This window comes from Oreochromis aureus, linkage group 16 (assembly GCF_013358895.1).
Source record: "Oreochromis aureus strain Israel breed Guangdong linkage group 16, ZZ_aureus, whole genome shotgun sequence".
In the NCBI taxonomy this organism is placed as follows: domain Eukaryota; kingdom Metazoa; phylum Chordata; class Actinopteri; order Cichliformes; family Cichlidae; genus Oreochromis; species Oreochromis aureus.
Window position 1 is genome coordinate 24,380,352 of NC_052957.1, and position 27,478 is coordinate 24,407,829.

Genomic DNA, 27,478 nt, shown 5'->3' on the forward strand with positions numbered 1-27,478 from the left:
ATAACAATAATAAATACAAAACTAAACCTCCCACAGAGGATGGGTGCCAGACTAGAATTTCTACTACACCAATGTAATAATTCACAGATAAACAATTAAATTAAACTTCCTCTTTTCCCACTATTACAGTGAGTCCATAGTTTTGTTTGTTTGTTTTTTCAAGGAATTTTTTTGTCAATTAAGAAAAAGTTGATATTTTATAATTACAAGACATGGCATTCTTTGCACTGAACTACTTTTCTGTACTCTTACACATTTATCATATATCATCATATTTATGTTTGTATTTATATTTATTTATTTAGCAAAGTGGCCACGTGTGTGCCCTGATGTAAAATGAATACTGAGGAAGTGGGGAAAATAAAACTTTACACACGCACGCACACACACACACACACACACACACACACAAACTATTTCCAAGGTTTCTGAAAAAAACAAAACAAAAAACAAGGGGGCAAAAGTGTGCAAATCGTGGTTGTAAATAAATGTGATAAGTAATGCATAACTAAACATTGGCTCCTCTGTAATGTGGTGAGAAATTGTTCCTCCAGGCATTTATTTGGAAAGTCGTTTTCACCGGAAGTCGCGTTCTTAATTTGGCTACACTGAGGCTGCGCACAACAGCCAGCTCCAACGCCTGCCTTGTGAGAGTGTGTGTTTGGAGCAGGACTGCAGCGTTGTTGAAAGCGTACTGTGAGCCCGCTGAGCTCCTCGGTGTTTTTCATGGAGAACAGATTCACTATCTGCTGATAAATCCGCCAGAGAGGACACAGAATAGGAGGAGGAGGGAAGCGAGAGGAAGAAGGGAAAAACTGCAGAGGAGAAGAAGCGACAGAGGAGAAGAGGAGGGGGGACTAGGAGGAGGAAAAAAATCGGGACAGGGAAAAATGCCGCAGATTTGACTGAAAAGGTAAGAAAACGTGCGGGATCAATAGCTACTGTTGTGGATCCCGGAGCTGCCGAGGCTGGGCGGGTCGAGGTTTGCGGTGAAGGGGAGGTTACGGCTGCAGCAGCCGCAGTCTGCAGCTGTGAATGTAGGTCATTGTGTCTGTGGGCCGAGCCGAACCAAGCCGAGACACACCGAGCTGGGCCGGATAAGCCGCAGGAGAACGAAGGTGAAGCCCCATCAGCAGCAGCAGCAGCAGCACCAGGGGGAGGAGGTGGACACAGACTGGTGCTGCAGGGACCAAATCACTTAATCTAACTAATACTACATCTGCTGCAAATAGCACAATGAACACCTTTGTGCCAAATCATAAATGTGACGCAAAGTTTAGCAGAGGAGTAGAACAGAAACAGAAGATAGTGGAGCATGAGTTTATACTTTTTAAGAAAGAGGTTAAAATGATAAAATATGTAGTGACTGAAAGAAAACTTCCTTTACAAAATCTTCAACTAGTCATCAGAACTGTGATCAAATGTAATAAAGTAAGAACCCCACAGCTCTCCAGACACCAGATCGACATGACTCACTGTAAGGACAAAAATAAGAATACTGCAAACACAAAGCTTTAATATAACTTCAAGTTAGAAGCTAGATGACGTCTGTGTGCCACATCACGTCAAGGTCACTATGTGAATTGCATGATTGCACTCAGCATGCCTGTGTAACTGAATACAGAATCCGAACACTACACTAAAATTAAAGGAGTTGCAAGCCTGTGTTATGGCTTGCATGGGGGTGATTGCTGTGTCTCAAATTACAAGCAACAGAAAGCAGCTTAGATGGTAAGGAGCTAAATCTACAAAAACGCTGAGATGGAATAAAAAAGGAGTAGTTTGACATTTTTCTGTAGAGCCTACATTAAGTCCTCCAGCAGTGCTGTAATTAACTGAAAAGCCCAGACTGGTTCTTTAAAGGAGCACAGCCTTTAATAGGAGAGTGTGAGAAACAATGCAACAACTGTAGAAAGGGTGGGGGTTAAAAAAAATCACCACAGATGTTAAGTCGGCCGATAAGCTGACAGAAATGCAAACTGACTGATTTACTGGCTGACTGCTTGAACCACGCTGACATGCCGATGAGGCAGGCAGTAAATCGCAGGCCGAGGCCGGAGCCAAGAATCTGAATCGGCCGGGAGAAGCGCCAGCTGAGAGAAAATCCGCACACGAAAATCACAGTGCTGCTCCGCTGATATTGCTCTGACACTTCGGAGCTGGACGCAGCGTTTTAGCAGCGACCCCCGGAGCTGTGTTTTATCACCTATGGCTGTTGTGCTCCTGCACTGACTTGCAAGGACGCTGTACCCTCGATAGCTGTGGGATTTCTGTGTAGTTACTGCGCATTCACATTCTGGTCAAGCCCCTCAGAGAGCTGTGGATTAAAGTGTGAGCCTGTGGGCCAACATCTGATCGTGCAGGTTTGAAAACTGTGGTCTAGTGTTGGAGTTTATTGACTATCACGTGTAACTGTGGGCCTCGTTTCCACTTACTCAGACTGCTTTTAGTTTAAGAAAGGATACCTTAGACTTAAGGAGGAAAAACTGTCTGCATGTGTGTTTACAGATGTCTGCTGTCACAATGGAAGCGACCACCATCCTCCCCATTCTCAAGAAGAAACTGGCCTTCTTGTCAGGTAAAACACTTCGATTTAAAATAAAATATCGACACCTGTTTCCTCAATCCTGGGGTCATCCCAGTTAGCACTGCTGTTTGAGCTGTAATCTGATTCCTCCCCTCTCCCACCGGTCTGCCTGTCACTCTTTAGGGGGCAAAGACCGGCGCAGTGGTCTGATCCTGACCATCCCTCTCAGTTCAGATCAGACCAGCATGGAGGAGCTTAGCGCCACGCTGGACTACCTGCTTAGCATCCCAAGGTACACACAGAGACACGACTGAGGACAGTCTGGTGTGTGTCCCAGAGCAGTGTTATCACCCGGAGACTGTTGGATTTCACTTTTAATGCTTTTAGACATGTTTGGGTTTTGGCTTGTCAGCGAGGAGCTGCTGGATCTGAACCCTGTGGCTCGAGTGTAGAAATCCAGCTTAAAGGATGATTCTAGTTTATTAAGTGTTACTATTTTTCAGCTCGTCCTTTTTGAGCGTCCCCAGCACGATCTGACAGCTGTAATTCTTGGCAGCTCGACAGGTGATTCAGTCCCATTTTCCATATCTGGCCTCTTCAGCTCACGCTTCGTTTCTTCCAAAACACGCTGGATGAGCTGTTCAAGCTCCTGTAGGTTGCTTATAGCTGACAAATCGGTATATAGATGGACTTGAAAGAGGAGCAGAAATATACGCGATGCTGGGAATGTGTGAATAGCATATAAAACAAATAAAAAAAATAGTCTCAGGCTTTATTTTTGTTACTATTTGTACTGATGAAGAAAACATAAAGTAGCCTCGGTAGCAACAGCTTGGTGAGCTGGCCACCCAAATGATGCTCAAACAGGAAACTGTGTATGTAAATGATGGGGTGTGGGTGCGCTGTTGGTAACACACTCTCTCTCTTTGTCTGTGCCAGTGAGAAGTGTAAGGCTCGGGGTTTCACTGTTATCGTGGATGGACGGAAGTCTCAGTGGAACACCGTGAAGACTGTGGTGCTCATGTTGCAGGTAGAAACACATTTAGAGTCCCTGCAGGCACAACGCAGGCTTAAGCTGCATTAATGCATTGGCTGCTATGGGTGTTCTTTAAAAAGCAGTGGGCTAATGATGGCGTTGATGCTGTTTCAGAATGTGATCCCACCTGAAGTGTCGCTGGTCTGCGTGGTGAAGCCAGATGAATTCTGGGATAAGAAGGTGACACACTTCTGCTTCTGGAAGGAGAAAGACCGTCTGGGCTTTGAGGTGAGTCTCTCAGCTGCTTCTGCTTCAGCTTGCAGCTAACTTTACACTTAAAACCCGCTCTCTCCGGAGCAGTGGGTTTGTGGATGTTGAAGATTTGTACCTCAAATGAAAAAAAGTCATATTTTGCCCCATGTGAAGCTGGGATTTTCCCCATCTGGGGCCATTTTAAACAAATGGTCGGCATTTGAGAAGCATTTCTTGTAAACCTCAGATTATTAGAGTGGGGTTTGGTTCCCTTCATCACTGCTCCAACTTTCCATGTGAACACTGCACATATTCCATATATCCTTACGAAGACAGCACAGAGACTAACACTGTTATTTTTTGCAGTATTATACATGTTTTGCTTTTGAGAAATGATGGCACCTAATCCAAAGCTCTGGCTTTAGATTTCTGTCACACGTGGTGTAAACTCTCTTAGTTTCCATCTCCAGCCTGTCAAAAATCAGGTTGATTCCCACGTGTACTTTTAAATTCACAAGCAGCTGCTCGCAAGAGCAGGTAGTACTTCCCCTAGCACTTGAGAGGGCCTAACAGCATATGTTGGCTGCTTTGTTTGCTTAGTTTTACACATGCAGTTGTTAAGTTTACGTGTTGGGATACCTGCTTGTGGGGAAATAACATCTGCTTGCAATCATGTTTCATCATGCTCATCATTTTATGACGGAAATCCATGGCCACACATCGGCATCAGGGCAATACCTTACAAACTGTGCTCACATCAGCATCGGCTTCACTTTGTGCTTATGCTAAACTATAGAGGCGGTAGTGGGATACCTGTAAAACTTAACCTTGTAAGTACTGGTCATTATCAGCAGGCTGCTTGTGCTTATATTGGCGTCTCTCGCAGTGCAATGCTCTGCCCTAAGTATAGCCCCACACAGCTGCGTGGCTCCAGACTCCTGTTACTGCGGCTGTGAGAAGTGGTTCTAATATTGTATTTATTTTATTTTCACTTTGTTTTGTGCTGACTCTTAACTCAGTCACTTGTGCACTGGTTACTTTTGGGGCAGTTTATGCGAAATAATCAGTTATACTATTCATCCTGGAAAATCTTTGGTTTTTAGGATACTTGAAAGTAGAATGGGAGGCAGAGCCTTGAGGTTTCAGGCCCCTCTTCTTCCCAGTTTGGATTTGGGAGACAGACACCCTCGCTACTTTTACTTTAAGATTAGGTTTAAAACACTTCTTTTCGATAAAAGGATCATGTGTCCCTGAATCCTCTCTTAGTAACTCTGCAGGAGGCTGAGACTGCTGGGAGCTTCCCATGATGCACTGTTTCTTCTTCACTTTCTGTGTGTTTATACAACACTTTGTATTTAATCATTACTTAGTATTAATCTCTGGCTCTCCCTTCCACAGTGTGTCTTTTGTCTTCTTCCCCTCACCCCCAACCAGTCACAGCAGGTGGCTGCCTCTTGCTGAGTGTGGTTCTGCTGGAGGTTTCTTCCTGTTAAAAGGGAGTTTTTCCTTCCCACTATCACCAGGTGCTTGCTCAAAGGGGGTCGTGTGATTGTTCGTGTTTTCTGTCTGTTATTGTATGGTCTTTATATTACAGTATGAAGCACCGTGTGGTGACTGTTGGCGTTACGTAAATAAAGTTGAATTGATTTCTTCTCAGTCACCAAAAGGTTGTTGGTGCAACTTTGTGTCCTCGTCTTCAGACAAAAACAGTGTAACTGCCACACCTAAAGGATGAAATGGCTGCTTTTACGTGGAGGACTTGGACCAGTTTGAATGTCCCAGTTTTTCTCCAACATTGGAATGAACCAAACGATTTTTTTCATTCTCATTTTCTTTTCCTCTTGATTTTGGTTTAAAATACACACACACACACACACACACACACACACACACACACACACACACACACACCTTCTGATCTTTGTTGTCACCCGATATCACGCACAGAGCAAGTACGTCAGTTATAATAACCTTGAGCGTCATTAACTGTCCTGAGTGCTGCTGGAAACCTGAGACAGGATCAATGGAGTGTGAGTGTGTTTGTGTGTCTGCCTCCTCCTCTATTACAACAGATGGTTTTACCGACAGAGATCAGTAGTCATTGTGACCCAGATTTCCACAGCCACGTTGGCTCCACGATTGTTACCATGGTAACCGGAGCAAGTTGGTTGATCTGTATCGACTTGATAGTTGTTAAATAAAGATAATCCGTCACAGCCAATGTTAAGGTGACTTTATTTTAGTAGCGAATTTGGAGCTTTTTTGGTTTTGTTCTCAGGGCAAGAAATCTCCCTGGTGGTGCGTTTAAGGACACGTGGACATTTCAGAAGTCAGGAGCAACAGGAACTGCTAAATATTTAAAATGATATGGTCAGAAGAAAGAGAGCTGGTGGTCTCATAAATTACATCTGTCTCATTCAATGTACTGGAGTATTACCGCCCATACACAGACCATCATCACTGAGCTTGTGGCTGATTGCTGGTGGTCTTGCGGCTGCTTAGCTAAACCTCTAATATATTTGTCACACTGTCATATCTCAAACAGTTATATTTTCTTTTCTAAATGTATTAACAGTTGCTTCAAAGTTTAGATAAGTTTTAAGTATGTACCTGTTTTAAGTATGCACTGGCATACCCAGCGGTTATTTTTTCTTTTTTCCTGTAGTCGCTACAAGTTGCTGAATTTCACACATGCTGCGTTGTCACTGGTGGCCACATCTCTGCTGTGCACGCCCCTCTGCGCACACGCACACACAGCTGTTAGAGATTCCAGTGATGGTGCTGAAATGTTACTCATCCGAACTATGGAGTGTCTTTGAGGGTGACACAGCAGGGTGTGTGTGTTGTACAGCTGCTCAAACATCTGACCTCACATTTAAATAAACATGCAGACACACGCTAGCTGAGTCCAATTTGTCTGCCGGCATCTGTTGCAGTGACAACTGGAAGTTCGACTCGACGCCAGCTGTCTTTGCAGGTTTACTTACAATGCAGCAATTTAAAAAAACAAAACAAAAGGCACTTCATACTTGTTTGCTCTCTTTTAAAAGCTACATTTCAGGAATGCTGAAAGCTCCATCTGCAGATTCAGAAAGCCAAAAGAGAAGTGTTCCAAGTGTTCTAAGCACTCCGCTTGGTTGATGGATCCAAGCAATTGGCGCTCAGTGCAGTGGCTTCTAAATGTCCTCTGAAAACAAGGACTAGTTATGTATGCCCTTCCTCAGACACCTACGTCTCACAGGAGGGCTCCTGAGACATGAACACACAGACTGGCTGCCTGGCATGTGACAGAGATTGAGGAAACTGTGTTTAATCCGCCAATCACTGATATCAGAGCCTCAAATTAGACAGACTAACATGATTTTAAATGTAAGGATTGTTTATTGGGTTAGAATCCGTAGCAGCCAGTGACTGACATGGAGAATCCATGGACATCACCATATGCTGTGTTTCCTCCCTAGAGCTGCTCTGCTGGGCCTTTGCTGCAGACGCATTCAGTCACTGCATGTTTGTGAGTCTTTCTGCGTTCAGTTTTGTATTTAATAACTGAAATGCACGCTCTGCTGGGCTGAAATCAGGTGACTGACTTGGCCGCTGAAGAAATCTTGATTTCTTTGCATCGAGACACTCTTGGTTAGTTTTTGCAGTATGCTTTGGGTCATTATTGATTTACACAGTGATGCACAGTCCGATCAGTTTTGCAGTATTTGTCTGAATCTGAGCAGAGACTTTAGCCCTGTACACTTCACAATTCATCCTGCCTCTCCTATCAACAGTCACAATATCAATAAACACATCATTCATCGGTTCAAGACTGTGCAGGTTTTTATTTTACATTTATTTATTTTATTTTTTTTAAGACGTTTTCTTCCCGTTTCAGGTTCATGCCAGAGGACTAATTGGGATTCTATGTATTAAAACCTGTAATTCCACAGAGTTGATGCAATCCTTTAATTAAATCCCCTTGAATTTAAGCTGATATTCTGCACTTCAGTGACATGTTGATTGTTTGATTGAAAATCCTCTGTGGTGGTAAAAAAATAGCATTTGTCCAACAAATTATGGACTTGAATGTATAGAGTTTATTGACATGCCCTACTTCAATCCAAATAAAATATCCTGAGTGGATGCTCATTCATGTCCCATGTAGCCTTACATTACACATTTACACAAATTGATCCACATAAAAGCCTCAACAAATCAATAGATAATCAACAAGTTGCCTTGGTGTCTTACCACTTAGCCATTAATGAAACTTTGAGATTTGGCTGATAGAAAGAAATTTTATTCGTCGTTGTATGTGCCTGTGTCTTTCTGAAGACTCTCGTCCAAGTCTGTAGCTCAGTTTCCCTGCTGGTTGTGTGGTTTCAAAATTCAAGACATAACAGTGTCTCATGGTAAATGGATGAAGTACTGTCTAACAACCGTCTTGAAATAGTCTGCCCTCAACGTTTCTTTTTCTTCTTCCTTTTTTATTTCTTGTATTAGCTTGCAGGTACAATTGAGTGCGCCTCTCTATTTAGTTTTGTGGTGCGTGCAGGTTGCATATCGATGTGCAGATCACAGCTACAACTAGAACGGCCAGATTTATATTCACTGGAGGCCAGATTTGGGCCCTTGAGCCTTTAGTTTGCTGTTACATATATGTGATGAAGCCATGGACTAATTAGTAAATGCTTCTAACAAAAGGTATGATGTTCAAAGAATTAGTAAAGCATTTCTTTTAAAACAAGGGTGGGCAATTCCAGGCCCCGAGGGCCGGTGTCCCTGCAGGTTTTAGATGTGTCCTTGAACCAACACAGCTGATTTAAATGGCTAAATTAGCTCCTCAACATGTCCTGAAGTTCTCCAGAGGCCTGGTGATGAACTAATCATGTGATTCAGGTGTGTTGACCCAAGGTGAGATCTAAAACCTGCAGGACACCGGCCCTCGGGGCCTGGAATTGCCCACCCCTGTTTTAAAAGGTCACACAAACTGTAAATCTGAAAGTAATATTGAGTGGCTTTATGATAGACTGTCTGTTCTGGATGACTTAGAACTTCTGAAGTATTCTGTAGTTTAGTATTAGTTTCTATAGTTCAGGTTGACCTCTGTGTTACTTCTATATTGAAACCTACATGACATTTCTCAAAATTGCAAAAACTACAAGTTTACACACAGTGTGTTAGACAGACAACACAACAGCCCTTTTTTTTTCTACAGATATACTCATGTGTTGCATGTTGGCATCTCTGCTTCCTGTCAGGTGATCCTGGTTTCAGCCAATAAGCTGACTCGTTACATTGAACCGTGTCAGCTGACGGATGATTTCGGAGGAAGTCTGGACTATGACCACATCGACTGGCTCAACAAGAGACTGGTATCTATTTTTATTTATTTATTTATTTTTTTATGCTTTCAAGGTATTTCTGTAACTTAAAATATTTGTTGCCACGGTAACCTGACACCAGAACTGAGTGTTTGGCTTTGTTGCAGGTTTTTGAAAAGTTCACGAAGGAGTCTACATCACTGCTGGACGAGCTGTCGATCATCAATGATGCTGATAAAAGCAGCTCAGTGGACAAGGACAAGTATGCTTAAACACACATACAGACACAGACACACACACACGTCTACAGTTTAAACCTCACTGAGGGTAGACGGGTGAAATCCAGAGCCGTCTGTCTTGTCTATCATCTGCAGATCTGCCGACTGTGCCCTCTTGCCATCGTTTGATCCTGAGACTGTCCTTCAGACTGGTAAATATAAGTTTTCTTTACTTTATCCTCATTCAGGAACCAAGATTATGTAAATCTGATTGCAGTTGTACTGCTCGACTAGCAGGTAAAACACACGCAACTCTCGATAGTAACAACGCCCAGCATGAGGAGGCATTCAGATTTTTTTTAAGCCTCTTTAAATGATTCAGTGGAGTGAAAGGTCTGTTTACTGTTGACCTGAGGAGTGATTAAATACTCCTGATTAGACGAGCAGTGGTTTTGAAAATCAGGTAGTGGACATTTCTGAATGGAAAAATAATGTAATGCATTCCTCTTCTTTTCCCCATTGAGGTCCAACCTACTTCTTCACAATGCACACAGTGATGTCTACGATATCTCCTAAAGCACAACGATAAACTGTATCAAGCTTTCAGGTCAAGCAGGCGGCAGGAGGGTAGAGAATATCTCGATTCTGAAGCACAGACATGATGGTTGACTGAACAATCATTCTGCTCTTCTTGCCGCAGAAACATACAATTCTAATACAGGAAAAATTAATAGAGCATGTTTAAATACATCAAATGTTGACTGGAGTGCTTTACAAAGACATGACAACTACAGCTTGCCAAGAGCATAAACAGTCCATCTGCAAGTATTTGGGCAGTGACACAATTTAAAGTAATTTTGCTTTTATAGACCAGACCAGAATGATCATTTAGGAAGTCGAGGCATTTTGCATAATCTTTGCTACAGTGTGCTTGGGTGTGTGGGTGCTGCATACTGTGGAAATAAAAAAAAAAAAATAAACACAGATGTTTCTTAAAGATTTCAAAGAAGTCAGCCACTCTGGGTGCTCGGATGGGGCTGTTTTTAAGGTTATTTGCTGATTAAAACCTGTATTTTAACTGGTGATGTCAAATGAAAAGTGCTGATTGATCAGGCAGGTGGGCGTTCCACTCCCACTCGAGACTCTCTATCCACTTGATTGAGTTCTTGGATTCTAGAAAGTGGTGGTTTTGCAGTTCAGTAACTACAGCGGAGGTATTAATGATTAGCCAGTCAGCACAACACACTTGTGTTCTCCAGTCCTGAGCCATGGGCACAAAACTGAAAGAACACACAGAACCATTGAGCAGAGTAGTTTTTTATTATTTAATGCAAAAAAGAAATAATGTTTTACTCATAAATATACACGGAGTAGTGTGTCATTATGTATTCTAACAAATTGATGCACTCTCATAAACTTCGAACTAATTCATTAAAAACCCCAAAACATGTCAGCTTGTGCTAGTTTGTGGAAGCTACATGTCACCTCTCTTGAAAACGGTGGCTGGACCTGGCTAGAGATGGGCCACATTATTTAAATCCATTTTAAAGACAGATTCACTAATGTGGGTTAACAGCTGCTAACACAGGCTAACAGCTGCTAACACAGGCTAACAGCTGCTAACACAGGCTATCAGCAGCAAAAAAGGCAACGCTTGCCGACAAAAAAGTTCAGGATATCCTCAACAAATCACCCCAGTATCGCTGTCATCGAACAGAAGCGATCTTCACTAATTCATCAACTCATATCAGATTTTTTTCACAAAGTTTTACGGCCTCCTCCAGAGTAAAGGGATGTGGACACATATCGATAGCTGGGATAAACAGCGAAGTGACTGCCTACACTTAATACAGATGAATGGCAGCCAGAGTTGTTTGTCCTACAGTGGCTACTGTAGCTAGGATTATGCATTTGAATTGGGAGCGGGGAAAAAAACAGGACTCAGTTGACGGCAATCTGCAATCTATTGAGATTTACTGGTGAGATTTTACTCACTCTACCTTTAAACAAAGCAAGCTGTGTGGTTTTTGTTTTCTTTTCATCATTGCATTTACAGGGAATGTTTTTTCTTTATTTTATTTTTTAAATATGTTTTTTCCAATTGCAAGTTTGCTACCATCAAAATCTAAAGAACACACTGAAAACATAGGAAGGATGGATGTGTTGACTGTACAGAGTGGCCTATGATTGTGTGTGTGTGTGTGTGTGTGTGTGTGTGTGTGTGTGTGTGTGTGTGCGTGCGTCTTGGGCTGAGGTGAAAGGAGTCTTTGTTTGTAGTACCACCCTCCTCCCTCCACCAGCTCCTTTCATAATTTAGCAGCATGTACACAAGCATTGACTCATTATTGCTTCTGATGCTTTTTTTTTTTTTTTTTTTTAAAACCACCTTTTTAAATCTCAACCCGCCTCTCTCTCTCTCTCTCTCTCTCTCTCTCTCTCTCTGTCTGAAGGTCATGAGTTGCTGTCGGAGCTGCAGCAGCGACGTTTTAATGGCTCAGAGGGAGGAGGAGGAGGAGGAGGACAGGGAGGTGAGCAAGCAGCTGTCAGTCACCCAGATGTCGCTCTGCTGGCTCAGCTCAGACAGAAGGGTGATGCATAGATTAATTAAGAGGTGTCCTTTGTTTTCTCTGGAGTTTGGCGCATGAATGCAGCCATTCATTTCCTGGAGAGTACTATGCACTGTGTACAGTACAGTGTGACGCTGTGTAAGTGGATGCTGTGTTGGCTACTGGAGTTCTGTGTAGCATTGTTTAACAACTACTCAACATCATAGCTGAGATCTCAGCATCCACTAATTCAGTTCATACTGATCTGCTTCTATTGTGGTATGTCTTCAAGAAGCAGCACATGTAGAATCATCACAAATTTACCAGACAAAGTGCTGTGAGGTAAGCGCAGCGCAGTATCGCGAGGCCTGATGGGACTAAACCTTACACTGGCAGAGAGCCAGAAAAGTTGCTAGCCATTGTTTGCAACCTGTGAAAAATAACAGGCCCAGTGAACAAGAATTGTGATTTGAAATATGGAGGGTTGTTTTTTTTCCATTATAAACAGACATGTTGGTAAAAGCATAACCATGGAAATGAAAGTAAATTTAGATGGAACCTTTCTGAACTCTGACAAAGCTTAAAGTTTATCAGTCTCTCACATCACTGTGGAAGAATTCTAGCCCACTGTTTTTTTGTTTGTTTTTTTACACCATTGCTTCAGTTTTTTGGATTTGGAGCATCTGTTGATGCACAGCTCTCTTAAAATCCCAGCTTTTCAATCGGGATGAGCTCTGGACTCTGGATTCTTTTCTTTTTCAGTCATTCTGTTGTAGATTTGCTCCTGTGCTTGGGATCATTGTCCTGCTGCATAATCCACATTTGACCTTACATTTGACTAGAATAATGTGGTGTGCAGAGAGGTTCATGAACAATTCAGTGACTGCAAGCTGCCCAGGTCCCGTGGCTGCAAAACCAGCTCAATCATCACTCCTCCATCACTGTGTTTGAAAGTTGGTAAGAGGAGTTTGATTTTCACCAAATGTGGTGCTGCGCGTTACAGCCAAACATCTCCACTGTGGTGTCGTTTGTTTGTCCGAAGAACATTGTTCCAGAAGTGTTGTGGTTTGTTCGGATGCAGCTTTTCAAACCTAAGTCGTGCTGCCATGCTTTTTTTGAGGCTTTCTCCAACTTTTCAACACAAACCAGACTTGTTAAGTCTTTTCTAATTGCACTGTCATGAACTTATGAGATGCCACTTTTGAGGGTTTTTTCTTTTCCTGAATATATTACATGGGCTGACATGAGTGAATTTGCTGGGACATCTATTCCTGGGAGGTTTGAGACATTGTATTAAAAACAACTGAATGTTCCAGTGCAGCAAACTTCTCAAACTACTTCTTTAGAGAGGTGCTCACACTTGCATATGGTCAGTTTATTTTATTTTCTCCATCCACCTTAGCTCAGTTTTTCTATTAATGTTTAGAAAGACAGTGATAAAGTTTTATTTGAGCAGTTCATTTTATAGTGCCGGGGTATCGTACACAAGATATTTCAGTTTCCTGAAGAGGAACCATTGCCAGTGAATTTTGTAAGAGTAGATAAGAGATGTGAAATGCTAAAATCCCACAGACCTTCTTCCTGACCTCTCTCTGAACTTCAGGTCCAGCCTGGTGTCCAATGGAAGAGGAGCTGCTGGCTCAGCCTCAGGTGATGAAGCTGCTGGACTCCCTCAGAGAGCAGTACACCAGATACCAGGAGCTCTGCAGGCAGCGAAACAAACGCACCCAGCTAGATGAGATCCACGCCAAAGTCATGCAGGTAACACGCACACATGCATCGAGTGTCCATCTCAATATATTTCAGTTTCATGTGTAAACACGCGTTTCATCCTTTTTAGTCTTTTTAGCAACTTTTATTTTTGACCCTTGGTGTCACTGAGCTGCCTCACTGCTCAGCAGCACTTGAGGGCGAGATGAAGTAAACTCTCTTGTTTCTGGAGTTCCTTCAGCTGCAGGGGCTGATGGTTAACACCAGTGTCTTGGAGATGAGCCTGGGGTTGCCGTAGTAACTGAAAAATGTCGGTCACTAGCTCGGAGGATTTGAGGTAGTTGTGGAAGGTTGGCCTAGTTCTTGATCAAACTGTTCATGTGTGCACGCAAGCTCTTCAAGGCATCACTGACCTGATAAATACAATTAAGTTATGATCCACACACACACACACACACACACACACACACCTGGATAAGCGGTTACCGTGCTGTACAAATACAAGCACACAGACAGCCTTTGTACTGATAGCTGTAACTTTACTCGCATAGTTTTTAGATTATTGAGTAAAATGATTAAATCATGCAAATACTGCTTTCCAGGGAAACCTTACACACATTTCAGACCCATCACCAATTCTGCACATGAAGCCCACTTTCTTGATGTGATGTCACAGATGTTGGCATCCTGGTTTTTCCTTGTATTTAAAACTCACGACATGAACAGGCATACTGGGTTTAGAGTTTGTGACAAGTGAGCATTTACCAGACAGAGGTAAATGCTTCCTTTTTAAAGGAAACATAGGTTTGCATGGTGAAGAAGGGGGGAAAAAGAAAAAGTGTGGCTCCACTGTTTGATGTTGACAAGGAGAAATCCTTTTTAATTGCTTAAACATTGGTTTACTTTACACTGATCATTCTAATTTAATTCTCAAGCTCGTATCTAATGAAATCACATGTGATGATGTATACTGATATCACGTCTGACAGCAGTAAGTTCAAAGATCCTGCTGGTCACTCTGCTGCGCTGAGATGCACCGAGGCTCCTGTTGGAGAGTGAAATGATCCAGAAGTGCATGCAAGCCAGATGCTTGAGTGGCTCTACTACCTAGGCCGTTTGAGTACAGTAAACTCATTGCCATGTTCAAGAAACCAGTTTGAGATGATTTGAGCTTTGTTACATAGTTGTCTATCGGTCTCGAAGCAGGAAAGAGATGGATATAGTCAGCAGCAATACGGTTAGGCTGTGGCATTTAAACAATGCTCTGTTTGATGTAATGGGCCTAAAGTGTGGCAAGAAAATATATCCCACACCATTAAACCATCAGCAACAGCCGGAATTTTTAATGCAATGCAGGATGAATTCTTGCTTTCTTGTTGTTTATGCCAAATTCTGACCCTATCATCTGAATGTCACAGAAGACAAGGCAAAGCTTTTTCAGTCTTCTCTTTCTGATTTTGTGAGCAGCTGTGAACAGTAGCCTTAGCCTCCTCTTCTTGGCTGACAGGAGTGGTACCCAGTGTGGTCTCCTGCTGCTATAACCCATCTGCTTCAATGTTTTATTACGTTCAGAGATGCTCTTCTGCATACCTTGATTATAACAAGCGGTTATTTAATTTACTGTAACCTATTTCCACCCAGAGAACTGCTGCTGACTGGATGTTTTCTCTTTTTCGGGCCATTCTCTGTAAACCCCAGAGATGGTTTTGTGGGGGAAAATCCCAGCAGATCAGCAGTTTCTGAAATGGTCAGACCAACCTGTCTGGCAACAAGAACCAAGCTACGTTCAAGTCTTCAAAGTTCTCATTCTGATGCTCACCTTGAACTTCAGCAGGTCGTCTTGATCACATCTACATGCCTAAACACATGGAATTGCTTCCATGTTATTGACTGTTGATTTGTATTCAGTGTGCCTAATGTAGTGGCCCAAAAGAGTAGACTCTCTTTTTATTTCTTATTTTATTAACATCACGTTATTAAGCAGTGTAGTTAATGCAGTCAGATTCTTTGAGCACTGTGGTTTCCCTTAAGTTCTTTCAAATTCTCCTTCATGCATTATCGGCCTCACATTGAAGTTGCTGACAGTTTCATTGCTTTTTAACTGGAAGCATGAAAGAAAATGGTAATAAAATAGCCAAATTCATCACAGATGCTTCAGTTTCAGTGTACTGGCTCTGTGTGAGATGTCAACCAAATGTACATGTTATCTTATATTTTTATGGTTGCCATTTTTCAAGTTTGCCAGCTTGCAAAGGTACCCAAAGTAGATTGTCCTCCTGACACTGTAGGAGATCATGTATTTTGTGTTTCTCTCTCTCAGGTGGTCACCTGGCTGCAGGGTCCGGGTTCAGAGCTGCTGAAGACTCAGCAAACGATCGGGGACTCGATGCGATCAGCTCAGGCTCTGCAACAGAAACACGAGGAGATCGAGAGCCAGCACAGTGTAACGAAACACACACATCACCGTGATCAGAATCATGTGATTTGAACAATCTGATGAGTCGGCTGCTGTTTTCAGTTTCCCTGTTAAAAGATCACAGAAACTCGCTTTCGATGTTTGAGGACTGTGAGGCGCGAGCTAACTCTGTCTCTCGCTGTGTGTACAGGAGTGGTTTGCTGTTTATGTGGAGTTGAACCAGCAGATTGCTGCCTTGCTCAGCACCGGAGAGGAGGAGGAAGTGGCCGAGCTGAAGGCGCTGCAGCAGCAGCTGAGCGACGTCTGCTACCGCCAGGCAGCTCAGCTGGAGAGCCGACAGAACGTCCTGCAGGCAGCACAGGGCTTTCACACCACCACGCAGGAGGTAAAGCACAGTCTTAGCACTGCTAGGCTATTAGCCTAGCTCGATCAAGAGAAATCTACTCTAACCTATAATGTTGTGTCTAGCCATTATCCAGGATGGGTAGACCTGTGAAAATGCTAATCACTTCTTAAGACTAATCCAGGTTCGTTGTTTGTCTCTGCAGTTGTCTCAGCAGTTGGACGGTCTGCTGGGCATGCTCTGTGCTGATGTGGCTCCAGCTGATGGAGCATCTATTCAACAAAACCTCAAACTGCTGGAGGAGAAGCTGCAGACTGTTGGTTTGTACCCAGAACAATCAATCTCCTTATTTTCCGTCAGGATAATTAATGGTTTTCATGAAGCTGCTGCGTCATATTAACCATCTCCTCTAATGCAGAGGCAGGTCTTGCCTCCCTGCGACAGAAGGGGGCGTTGTTGTTGGAGCAGGTGTGCAGCCAGCCGTCCTGGCCTCTGGAGGAAACTGAGAGTCCAACCACAGAACAGCAGGACAGCGTTCAACACATCCAGTCTGTGATGGAGGACATGCAGCTCCGCAAGCAGAGGTTACTTTTGTCTTGTTTTGCTACAGGGAGGGGTGAGTGAGGGGTTTTTTTTTTTTTTTTGGAGGGGTTTTTTGCCAAGAAGGAAGCTGTATTTAACTCCCCACTTTAAGCTATAGTCAAAAACTGCCTGTTCCCACTCCTAACAGGATAAAAACCAAAGCCGATTTCTGAAGTCCCCGATCCTGATTGTGGTTCCCTCAGAGCGCACTCATGCAATAATCTCAAAAAATGAGTGAATAAAGCAAAAAGAATTGCTTGCTTCTGTGCAAAATGCATGTGGATATTTAAAAGAAATACTGCTGTCCTTTTGTTTATATTTTAACAAGGCTAATTTCATGTTTTAAAGAAATTCCAGAAAATATCAAATGTTTTACACAGTGAACTTTCCAGTTTTGGGCTGCATCTACATTCTGGGTTTTCACGTTTACACCCACAAAAAAGGGAGTTGTTCTAATGAGAAACTTTCTGTTCAAATATTAAACTTTTCTCTTCCCTGTCCTCTGGCTCCACCCTCAGGATAAACTTTGTATTGCTGCTCCATTAATGGTTCTGATTCGGAGGTATGTGGTTTGTTTGTGGTAGTGGCAGCAGTTTACACAATTACCTAACAAGCAAACCCCCCCCAGGAGATTAGACACAGTTCCCTGTGGTGTTGTGGCAGGAAGGGCATGTGGTGTGAAAATCTGTTCTGTTGTTTGTTTTCCAGACTTGAAGGCATATTTAACTGTGTGTGTTGCAGATGTGAGGACATGGTGGACGTAAGGAGGCTGAAGATGCTACAGATGGTCCAACTGTTTAAATGTGAAGAAGATGCTTTGCAGGTGAGGAATGCAACACAAAACGCAACAAAACACACACACATGGATTTCACGTGTTTATGTTATGATCCCTTCGTGCTTGCATCTGGTTAGGCAGTGGAGTGGCTCGGTGAGTTGTTGGACGCCTTGTTGAAGACTCACGTCAGACTGGGAGACGACTCTCAGGAGACCAGGACCATGCTGGACAAACACAGGAAGTTTGTGGATGTCGCTCAGGTGAGACGCTTCACTTGATCTTTAGCTAATGTAAAAAAAAATCCAGCTGATGTACCTAAACATCAGCATGACAGTGCTGATAGCGTTTTTGCCTGCTTCCTCATGTCTTAGTGTTTTGTGTATTTTTCACACTTAAATGTTGGAAATTATCAAACAAATTTAAATATTAGACAGAGACGCCCCTGATTACTGCCAGAGCTGCTGAATCAAGACTCATCAAGCCACAATCTAAAGAAACAGTTTGGAAAAGGTTACAAAGTCATTTCTAAGGCTTTTGGTACTCCAGTGAACCACAGTGAGAGTCCTTATCCACAAATCATGAAAACTTGAAACAGCGGCAAACCTTTCATGAATGGCCTGTTGACCAAAACTACTCCAAGTGTGCAGCGACCACTCATCCAGGAGCTCACACAGGAACACAGAACAACATATCTAAAGAACTGCAGGCCTCACTTGCCTCAGTTAAGGGCAAAGTTCATGATTTAATAATGAGAGAGACTGAAGGCTGATCAAAAAGAACTCAAAGGTTCGTCTCACAATTGTCAAAAAATATCTTGATGATCCCCAAAACTTTTGAGAAAATATTCTGTGGACTGACAAAAGTTTAACTTTTTGTAAGGTTTGAATCCTTTTACATCTGGAGTGGAACTAACACAGCATTTAATAAAACAAACATACCAACAGTAAATGGCCTGCATTTGTATAGCGCTTTTCTAGTCCATAGGACCCCAAAGCGCTTTACACTACATTCAGTCATTCACCCAGTCACACACACATTGGCGATAGCAAGCTACATAGTAGCCACAGCTGCCCTGGGGCGCACTGACAGAGGCGAGGCTGCCGGACACAGGCGCCACCGGGCCCTCTGACCACCACCAGTAGGCAAACATGGGGTTAGTATCTTGCCCAAGGATATTTGGCATGCAGCCAGGATGCAGCCTGGGATCGAACCACCGACCTTCTGATTAGTGGCTGACCTGCTCTGCCACCTGAGCTACAGCCACCCCAGTCAAACCTGGTGGTAGTAGTTTGAAGGTCTGCGGTTGCTTTGTTGCTTCAGGACAAGCTCAAGCACACTTGGATTATGTAGAAGGAACATGATCTGAAACACAACAGCAAGTCCACCTCTGAATGGCTCAAAAGCAAAAACAAAATGATTCTTTTGGAGTGCCCTAGTCAAGTCTGGACTTCAATTCAAGATGAGATGCTTTAGTATGACCTTAATGGGCACTCAAACTCTCCAAGTAGCTGAAAATTGAAACATTTTGCAAAGAAGCCATACTAAATTAGTTTCATCTCGCTGGAAGCGTGTCCAAACCAGTTTCATGGAAATCCATTTGCTAGTTTAAGGCTGGCTACTCAAAACCAAGACTGTGAAGCTAATGATGCCAAAGGATCACAAATGTCGTTCGAGTTTCATCATCCAGGTGCCGTTTCTGTCTGAATGTCTGCACAAAATGAAGTGCAGTCAGTCTAACAGTTTATGATATTTAAATATTAATATTAGATATTATTGAACTGAATATGTTTCTGTCTTCTTGTTCCTTCAGAGCACCTACGATTATGGCCGCCAGCTGCTGCAGGCCACCGTCGTCCTCTGCCAGTCTCTGCGCTGTACGACGCGCTCGTCCGGAGACACTCTGCCTCGCCTCAACAGAGTCTGGAAACAGTTCAGCGTCAGCGCCGAGGAGCGACAGCAGAGACTGGAGCTGGCTCTCAACTTCCACACTGCTGCTGAGAGGGTGAGAAAAACACTTTTAAACTGTCAGATGTTACATCAGTGTCAAGTCTGGGCACGTCAGCATGCCAGTATTGACTAAAAATAAGCCACACGGTTATTTAAAGTCTAAATTGTATGTTTATTATGGTCCAGGTGTTACAGCAGGAACGTGTGGAGGCGGAGTCTTTGGATGAAGTCGACTCTTTGGGAAAAACTCTGCTGGACAGACTGACCATGCCGGTGATCTTCCCTGATGGGTATGTACACATTCATTTGACTTACCTGAATTATGACTTTATATGTTTAATGCTATCCTGAATCATGCAAACACTTATTTGGCTATTTAGAGACACATGAATTCACTTTGCTTTTGTTACCAGTAATTACTGGCATAAACCTAACAAAGAGACAATTATCAACACAGAAATGTAATAAACTACCTCATGGCTTACAGGTGTCATGTCACAGCATAGTCCTCTGAAACATGACTGGATTATCAAACCTGATGAGTTCAGTTTTCAGTTAAATTCTGTTTTATTTATATAGGACCAAATCACAACTGCAGTCACCTGAAGGCCCTTTATATTGTAAGGTAAAGACTTTTTCAGAAGAGAAGAAGAGGGGTGTGAAAGCTGAAGGCTCTGCCTCCCATTCTACTTTTAGATATCTTAAGAACCACAAATGAGCCTGCAGTCTGAGAGTGAAGTCCTCTGTTGCAGTGATATGGCACTAAAAGGTTTTTAAGATGAGATGGAGTCTGGTTATTCAAGAGCATGTGTGCGAGGGGAACGATTGTAAATTTGATTCTGGATTTAACTGGGAGCCATTGAAGAGAAGCCGATATGGGATGCTCTCTATCTCTAGTCCCTGTCAGTAATGATGCAAAAGCAACTCATAATTGGAGTTGTTGTGATTTCAGGAGTGAGCAGTTCTTTGGGAGTCCCGGCGACACAGCGGCAGCAGCAGAGGGTGTCAGAGAGCGCCTCCTGTTGGTGGAAGAGCGGCGGCTGCAACTGCAGGAGGCGAGGCTGCACAACGATGGGGATGAGGGGGAGGAAGAAGTGTTGAATGGGCAAGATGCAAGACTAGATGTAATCGGAGAGGAACTTAATGAGAAAGAAGACCAAGATGAAGAGGAGGAGGATGCAGGGCAGCGGGGAGAAGATTTGGAGAGGGCTACACAGGATTGCTAATGGATCGCTGACGATGTTAAACCGAGCAGCCTTAATGAAGCCTGTCAGCGAAGGGCTGCTGATTTCTACAGACCTCTCGTGTTCTCGCCTAGGGCAGGATCGCCTTCTGTCGGCTGCTTCTCTTACTGCAGCGGCTTTTCCCTACATTAAGACTACACTGCACCATCAGCATCACTGCATAACCCTTCCTGCAAGAGGATAAACATGTTGGACACCTTTCCTCCATCTGGTTCTGGAAGATCAGGCATAACAAATGTAAAATACTGGAATTGTTTACTGGAATGTCTCATCCTTTGATGATAATCAACTGTAAAATAATCCATTTCAGGTGAGAATAGTCCCAGCTTGTATCTAACTGCTTCCTCCTTCTCCTCCTCAATCCCTACAGTACACAGAGCTTCTATGGTGCTTTCCCCAGCTTCCTGTTGGTCTCATTCCTGCATCAACAGTCCTGATACTTTAGTACAAACAGGCTGGAAAAAAAGCTTTTGTCCAGCTTTCTGGAACTCGAGGAAATGTTTAAAGTTCAAAAAGGCATCAGGAACAAATTTCATTCGGTGTAAAGTAAAATGTTTGTACTGGTTGGAATTTGTTTTAAAGTCTACCTGAAGTTTAAAATTTTCTCTACATTAATCACCTTATTCCTAGCCTCATGTTAGCGTGTTACACACGTCATTCCTTTTTTCCAGCAATAAAAACTCTTATAATAATGAATAATGCAGGAATATAGCCTGTACACCTTAAACAGTACATCATATATAGAATAAGGACACCTGCCTTCTGCTACCAAGGGTTCAGAGAAAGTGGCATCAGATAGAGTAGTAAACTACGTTAGCTAATACTCGGCTCAAATAAATTATGCTAAGTGAAAATGGCTTTTAGGCTCTTATTTGGATGAAGTTCTTTCTGCTTTAAGATAAAAAAACAAAAACAAAAGTCCAACTTTATTTTCTTGGACACAGGAGAAAAAACAACTTTGACCTGCAAGAGCAGAGCTTCACAGACAGAAGTTAGCATTAGCATAGCCGAGCTTTTCAGATGCTTCATTTTATGTTACATGAGCCACTTAGTAGATGGCAGAGCTGTGTTCCTGCAAATATCTTAGTAAAGGTAAACATGTACTAAAGGACTGACTTTAGTAACCAGCAAACTTTGCATCTGTAATTTAAACAAAGTAACATGGGAATAGGAAAAGGTGTCTAAGCATCAGGTACCGTTTTAAAGGTCATGAATGTGCATACTTTTTTTTTCAGTTTCTGGATGAGCAGCTACCATTAATTTTATGTTAATGAGTTTTAACTCAACAGTGAAGGCAGAGACTGTTTGACATGGCTTGCTTTAGTGTGGCTGAGTCAGCAGTTCTCACACTGCTTTGTACAAATGAGTGGGTGTAGTTTCTTTATCAGGTGACACCATTTTCCTGTACGTGAGTCATGATCCAGGATAAGGAGATGGATCACTCTGATCATGGCTGGGGTTGAGCAGTGTGTGTGATTACAACGGTTAGTGTGATGTAATAAAGTATATCAAAATGTAAATGTCAGATTATTCATTTAATACAGCTTTATATTGATCATGGACTGACATGCTATATCCAGATATATATTTAGGGTTTTGGCTGTTAGAACACTGACCCGTGGTTTTTTTTGTTTGTTTTTTTTCTTTTAAAAACATTTCTTCAAAATATTGTTTTTGTATTCTTTTTAAACTCTTGTGGAGGAGGGGTTTCAGGCCTTCATATCTGTAGTTACACATTCGAACAAATAAATGTGCATAAAGGAGAGCGATTTCTTTTTCATTTCAGTTGGACTTTAACTATTTCCCGTTGATGCGGTCTCTGGGACATGTTATCCATCACTGTTGTAACATTGTGTTCATGATTCTTACGTCTGTCAAGGACTTGAAACGTTAAACTTCCTATCATAGTGGAAATCAGACCATGTGCTGTTCACTCAGAGGCCAGTATCTGGTTTCAAAGCACTGAGACTGGTTGTCATTTGCCAACGTAGCAACATCCCAAAAGAACAGTTTTTCCCCCCCCCTGACATTTTTCAAGCAAACCTCTCAGTAACTGGTTGGTGTTTGACCAATAATTGCTGCTGTAAGTGTAATTGCTATATGCTTTGTTCCTTCTGTCTATTCACATGTACCATGACATCAATACAGCATCCTTCTCTAAATAAAGCTTTTGAACTTCATGGATTTTTTGTCACCTTCATGATGACAATTTTTGTATCAAGCAGAGCAAAGCATAAAACAGATTAATGGGTAAATGTATGGCTACAGGGGAAGAAACAGCAGGTAAATTACAAAATGTATTGTTATTTTAAGGTTTGAGTTGCCAGAGGCAGCTTATTGTTCAACATTTCTAATAGAACAGCTACAACATAGCTCTGAAACTTTAAGTTGAATACAGAAGTGCACTGATATCTAAAAATAGATCCTACTGTGAATATTTGCAAATTAAGTTTATTTTTTCACTTCCACACTAAACATCGAAATATATAAACAGAGTTTATTCTCTTGCTGCTTAAATAAATCATTATTCATTATATTTACACAGCCAATAATGAACTCAGCACAATTACTGTTCCATTTTCAGCCAGCTGCCACTAGGTGGTGTATATATCCTTTCAAACCCCTTCATTTAAATGCAACACATTGCTTCTATGTGTAAAATAACAGCAGGTCCTTTTAAGGATGTATTAACCTTATAATCACAGGAGTGACAAATTCAGTTAAACCTAAGTTACTCTGGCAGCTTAACAAAGAATCCTTTTAACGATCCTCTTGAACTTTAGCGGGTTCCCCTGTACGGTATTCATGCTCATTCGAGCAGTACTTTGAAGCTGAGGGGGGGTGAAAGTCTTAAGTGCTCATTGACAGTGTGCGTCATCGGCGAGTCTCTTTGTCCAAAAGGTCTTTAGCTTCGTTGATCTTGGCAGCGAGATACGGGGAACCACCTGCAAACACAAAAACAATTTTGGTGCAACTCACTAAACCGGCACTACCTGCAGTCTAACAGACAGGCTTTGGTTAGAGGCAACTTTAGCTCTTGAATTAATATCACATAACAGATCAATCTGGTTTATGTTTACCTTTATCCGGATGGTTCAAGACCATAATCCTCCGATGGGCCTCTCGTACCTTGGCTTTAGTGCTGGCTGGGCTGGATGTAACATGATACATCCATGTGATTAATTATAAATGATAAAAATATGCCACATTTTAGAAGACCAAGATTATTTAAACCAAGAAGATGCATTACCTGATGCCCAGAATGAGGCTGGCCTCTCGTTTGGACATCTTCTGCTCAAAACCTCCTTTGTAGTATGATGAAAAAGTCTGAGGAGACACCACAGTATTAGACCTTTGGTTATGTATGCCAAGTAACTTTATGATAGAACAGATTTTATTTTTATTTTTTTTTAGATCATTCCTCTAAAGACAGGCTGAAGCAACAGCACCCTCTGGCTTTCTTTAAGAAGGTTAACAGTCTGAGGAGGAATATATTTCAAACATACTTTTTAAATGACGTGTGAAACATTCAGGGCGACAAATGCTGAACATTTATAAAAAACAGCACATAGAATCCATACCACAAGTGCACACGCAGGCATAAAAAAAAAATGCATAAAAGTTTATGAACCTAAAAATAGTTCCCTTTATTATTCACATGGTTTGGGTAATGACAGGTAAAAAAGACTCAAGACCAGTATTTCCTGAATCCACCTGCCTGTAATATCTGAGATCAACATGTTAATGTGGCACAGTGTGTTGCAATTATTCACCTGGAGTAAATATAAGCATTACAGTGGATGTGCAGGATGTTCATCATTTACTTACTGACGTAGGCATCTTCTTCACAGTTTCAGAGAAGACTTGGCCAAGAGGCTTCCAAAGGTGGAATGCATACCGGCCTGTAGATTAAACACAAGATATGCACAAGAATTTTAAACCAGAAAAAAAAAAAAAAAAGAAAGCTTTTAAACTAGAGAAATTCAAAGATTTTTAGAAATCTGCCCAGTTAGTGTATCTGGTTTTAATCAAACCATTATTACCTGCAAACCCTGCTGCAGCCACACCAAGACCAACTGCAATTAATGTCCGCCCCTGTCATCAAAACGAAACATCCAGCTGTTAGCACACTGGGTCAGACAGGTCATTCAACACAGCTACTTATTTAAAGTTAAACTTTATTGACTTGTGTGTCTGCTGATCATGTTTACAGTGTTTTAAAGCAAATAACCTTTGCTTTAAAACAGACACCTTTTCCTTTGGAGTTCTCTCTATCCCCTCCCATGATCCATAGCATCAAAGCTGACTCTGGCTTTTAGTCATGTTTCTACAGAGAAAAACAGGCCAAAATTGATGCTTTTCTTGCATCATTTTTGAATGGCCATTTTAAACTTCTATTATCTAGAAAACTACTTCAGCTAGGCACTTCAATTCGTTAGGGTGAATGTCTGGTACTATAGCGCTACGAATACGGAGCTCAAAGTGAGTAATTATGCCAGAATGCCAGATGCTTCAAGCCCAAACTATTTGGACCTCCGATATCTAAAAGCAGACTTGGAGGCGTGTTGCCGATTGTTGTTTACAGCTTCTCATATCCGAGGCACGTGTTTTTGTTTTTTCCCCCAAACAGTCCAAATGAATGTGAAAGTAAATGGTTTCACAGATATTAAAGCCTTATTATCAAAATAAATAAATAAAAACAAATAAATAAACAAAATGCCTTTTCTTCCAGCTTCCCTGTAATACCAAGTATGACACCATGTACCAATTTATGCACAAATTTATCTTCATCTTATATCCAATATTCATCATGGTGATCGCTCTTATTTTCCCAATAAGATTTTTAGAAATTGTCCCAGTAATGTAACTCTCCATGTTCATAGTACCAGATATTTAATATAGAAAATTTAAGTAGTGGTAGTTTTCTACTACTGATAGTTTACTGTTTCTCAATACCAGAGGTATGTCTAAAACACCCCTACCTCCATAATTAAATAAATGGGACCTGAAAACGTGCATTTTTTAAAGCGTGTCTTTCCCCTAGATTTGTTTCAGGCAAATCTGACCTGTTTAAACCTCAGTATATTTTGCATTGTATTTTTTAAGCCTCACAATAAATATTAATGACATGTAAAAGAAGCTCTGCAAGGGCTCCTGTCACACATGGCCTGCACTGTGTTAACCCATCGACATACAAACGTCACTGTTCCTTGGAGTCATACATGTAACCCACATGTAGCTAGTTGTGGCTAACCAGGTAACGATCCCTCATCTACTGTTGTTTAACCCAGAGAAAATGAAGATTGCACCAATTAGCCCTGAAAGCTCGTGTCTGTGAGACATCCTTTAAAGCTTACTTTACTCGGGTTAGTTCGCTAGCTTCTGTACCTGATGCAATAGACCATTAGCGGTCATTGAGGTTACTTAACAGAAGCGTCAGCTGCTATCAAACCACCTCGATTTAGTTTGACAGACACAAAAGTCCTAAGTATTTAAAACAGGTACTTACTAGCTGCCTGTCTATCTCCGCGTCACACCTAACACTGTTTTTTGGCGAGTACTCAGCGCATCGCATCAGGTCTCCATCCACGGTCATTCCACCGGCGTTCGCCATGTTGCCTCACAACTGTTAAAACCAGAAATGACAGAGCACATCCGGTTGTGACTTTCACAATAAAGTCGTCATATTTGTTGCATAGACTTAGTGGGGTGGGGACTGTGTGGCTAATTGCAGGGAACATTGAGAATTTATTTTTAAGTAACTAAATGTCATTAAAAATCATTTTCTTAATTTAAATGAAATAAACAGAAATGACAGTATGCTTCAAAATAGTTCAGTTAAAACACTGTTGAGGAAAAATTATTGGATCTCATGCTGAATATGAAAGTTTGCTCACTTGAAGTACAGCATTCCAGCTAAGTCATAGTAAACACCATAAATAAACCAACACTCACCCCACCACAACCCCCCCCCCCCCCCCCCAAAAAACCCAAAACCCAGTAATAATACAAATCTAAGTAAAATCTAATAAAATCTGATGCTTCATCTCCAAAACATAAAGCCACAACATTATTGCACATGTATGCGCATGTGTCAAACAAGCTATATCATTGTGTATATAGCATAAATATATACACAATGCTTTTTTCTGAATACTATTGTCATGTTTAGCGCAGAAGAAACTGTAAAAATAGTGTTTTCCAAGCACAGCACAAAAAAAAAGAAAAGCGGAAAAAAATGCCACCGCTTTCCTATTGGTGTAAAAGTGAATCATGTCGACCAATAAAAAAAAAAAAATGATTTGGCAACATGTGGGATTTGGTTATTTAGTTAGAGGGGAAAGTTTTGGAAGTGACGGCAGCAAAAAAGCCACCAATATAGACTATATTTATATGAAACGAGTATACTTACTGCATTTGGTGTATTTTAACCATATATAATGCATATTACTCGGTTGTCTGGCTGTTATCATTTCTAACTTACTTAGCTGACTATTACAATAACAGGGACACTGTTTGCTTTTTAATGTAGACAACTTTATTTTTATTTCAAAAAATGAAATTGATCATTTCAATTTTTCTGTGATGCCAATTCACAACAAAACTCACCTGAAGGAACTTTATGCTGTAAG

At 41.7% G+C, this 27,478-nt stretch overlaps 2 protein-coding genes across 2 annotated transcripts; one reads left to right on the forward strand and one right to left on the reverse strand.

Moving 5' to 3' along the window:
- The first annotated feature begins 615 nt into the window (after positions 1 to 615).
- sestd1 (SEC14 and spectrin domains 1) lies at positions 616 to 23,026 on the forward strand. The gene is made up of 19 exons (XM_039599901.1): positions 616 to 913; positions 2,509 to 2,578; positions 2,711 to 2,819; positions 3,467 to 3,557; positions 3,678 to 3,791; positions 9,002 to 9,115; positions 9,232 to 9,326; positions 9,439 to 9,494; positions 11,733 to 11,810; positions 13,432 to 13,589; positions 15,859 to 15,981; positions 16,145 to 16,339; positions 16,503 to 16,617; positions 16,716 to 16,881; positions 17,621 to 17,702; positions 17,793 to 17,915; positions 19,466 to 19,657; positions 19,789 to 19,892; positions 20,555 to 23,026. The coding sequence occupies exons 2-19, from the start codon at positions 2,509 to 2,511 to the stop codon at positions 20,826 to 20,828; spliced, it is 2,259 nt and encodes a 752-aa protein (XP_039455835.1). The 5' UTR covers positions 616 to 913; the 3' UTR covers positions 20,829 to 23,026.
- Positions 22,474 to 26,487, reverse strand: dnajc15 (DnaJ (Hsp40) homolog, subfamily C, member 15). The gene is made up of 6 exons (XM_031732745.2): positions 26,356 to 26,487; positions 24,890 to 24,941; positions 24,675 to 24,748; positions 24,097 to 24,173; positions 23,927 to 23,997; positions 22,474 to 23,791 (listed from the first exon to the last, which is right to left on the reverse strand). The coding sequence occupies exons 1-6, from the start codon at positions 26,458 to 26,460 to the stop codon at positions 23,721 to 23,723; spliced, it is 450 nt and encodes a 149-aa protein (XP_031588605.1). The 5' UTR covers positions 26,461 to 26,487; the 3' UTR covers positions 22,474 to 23,720.
- Positions 26,488 to 27,478: the final 991 nt, after the last annotated feature.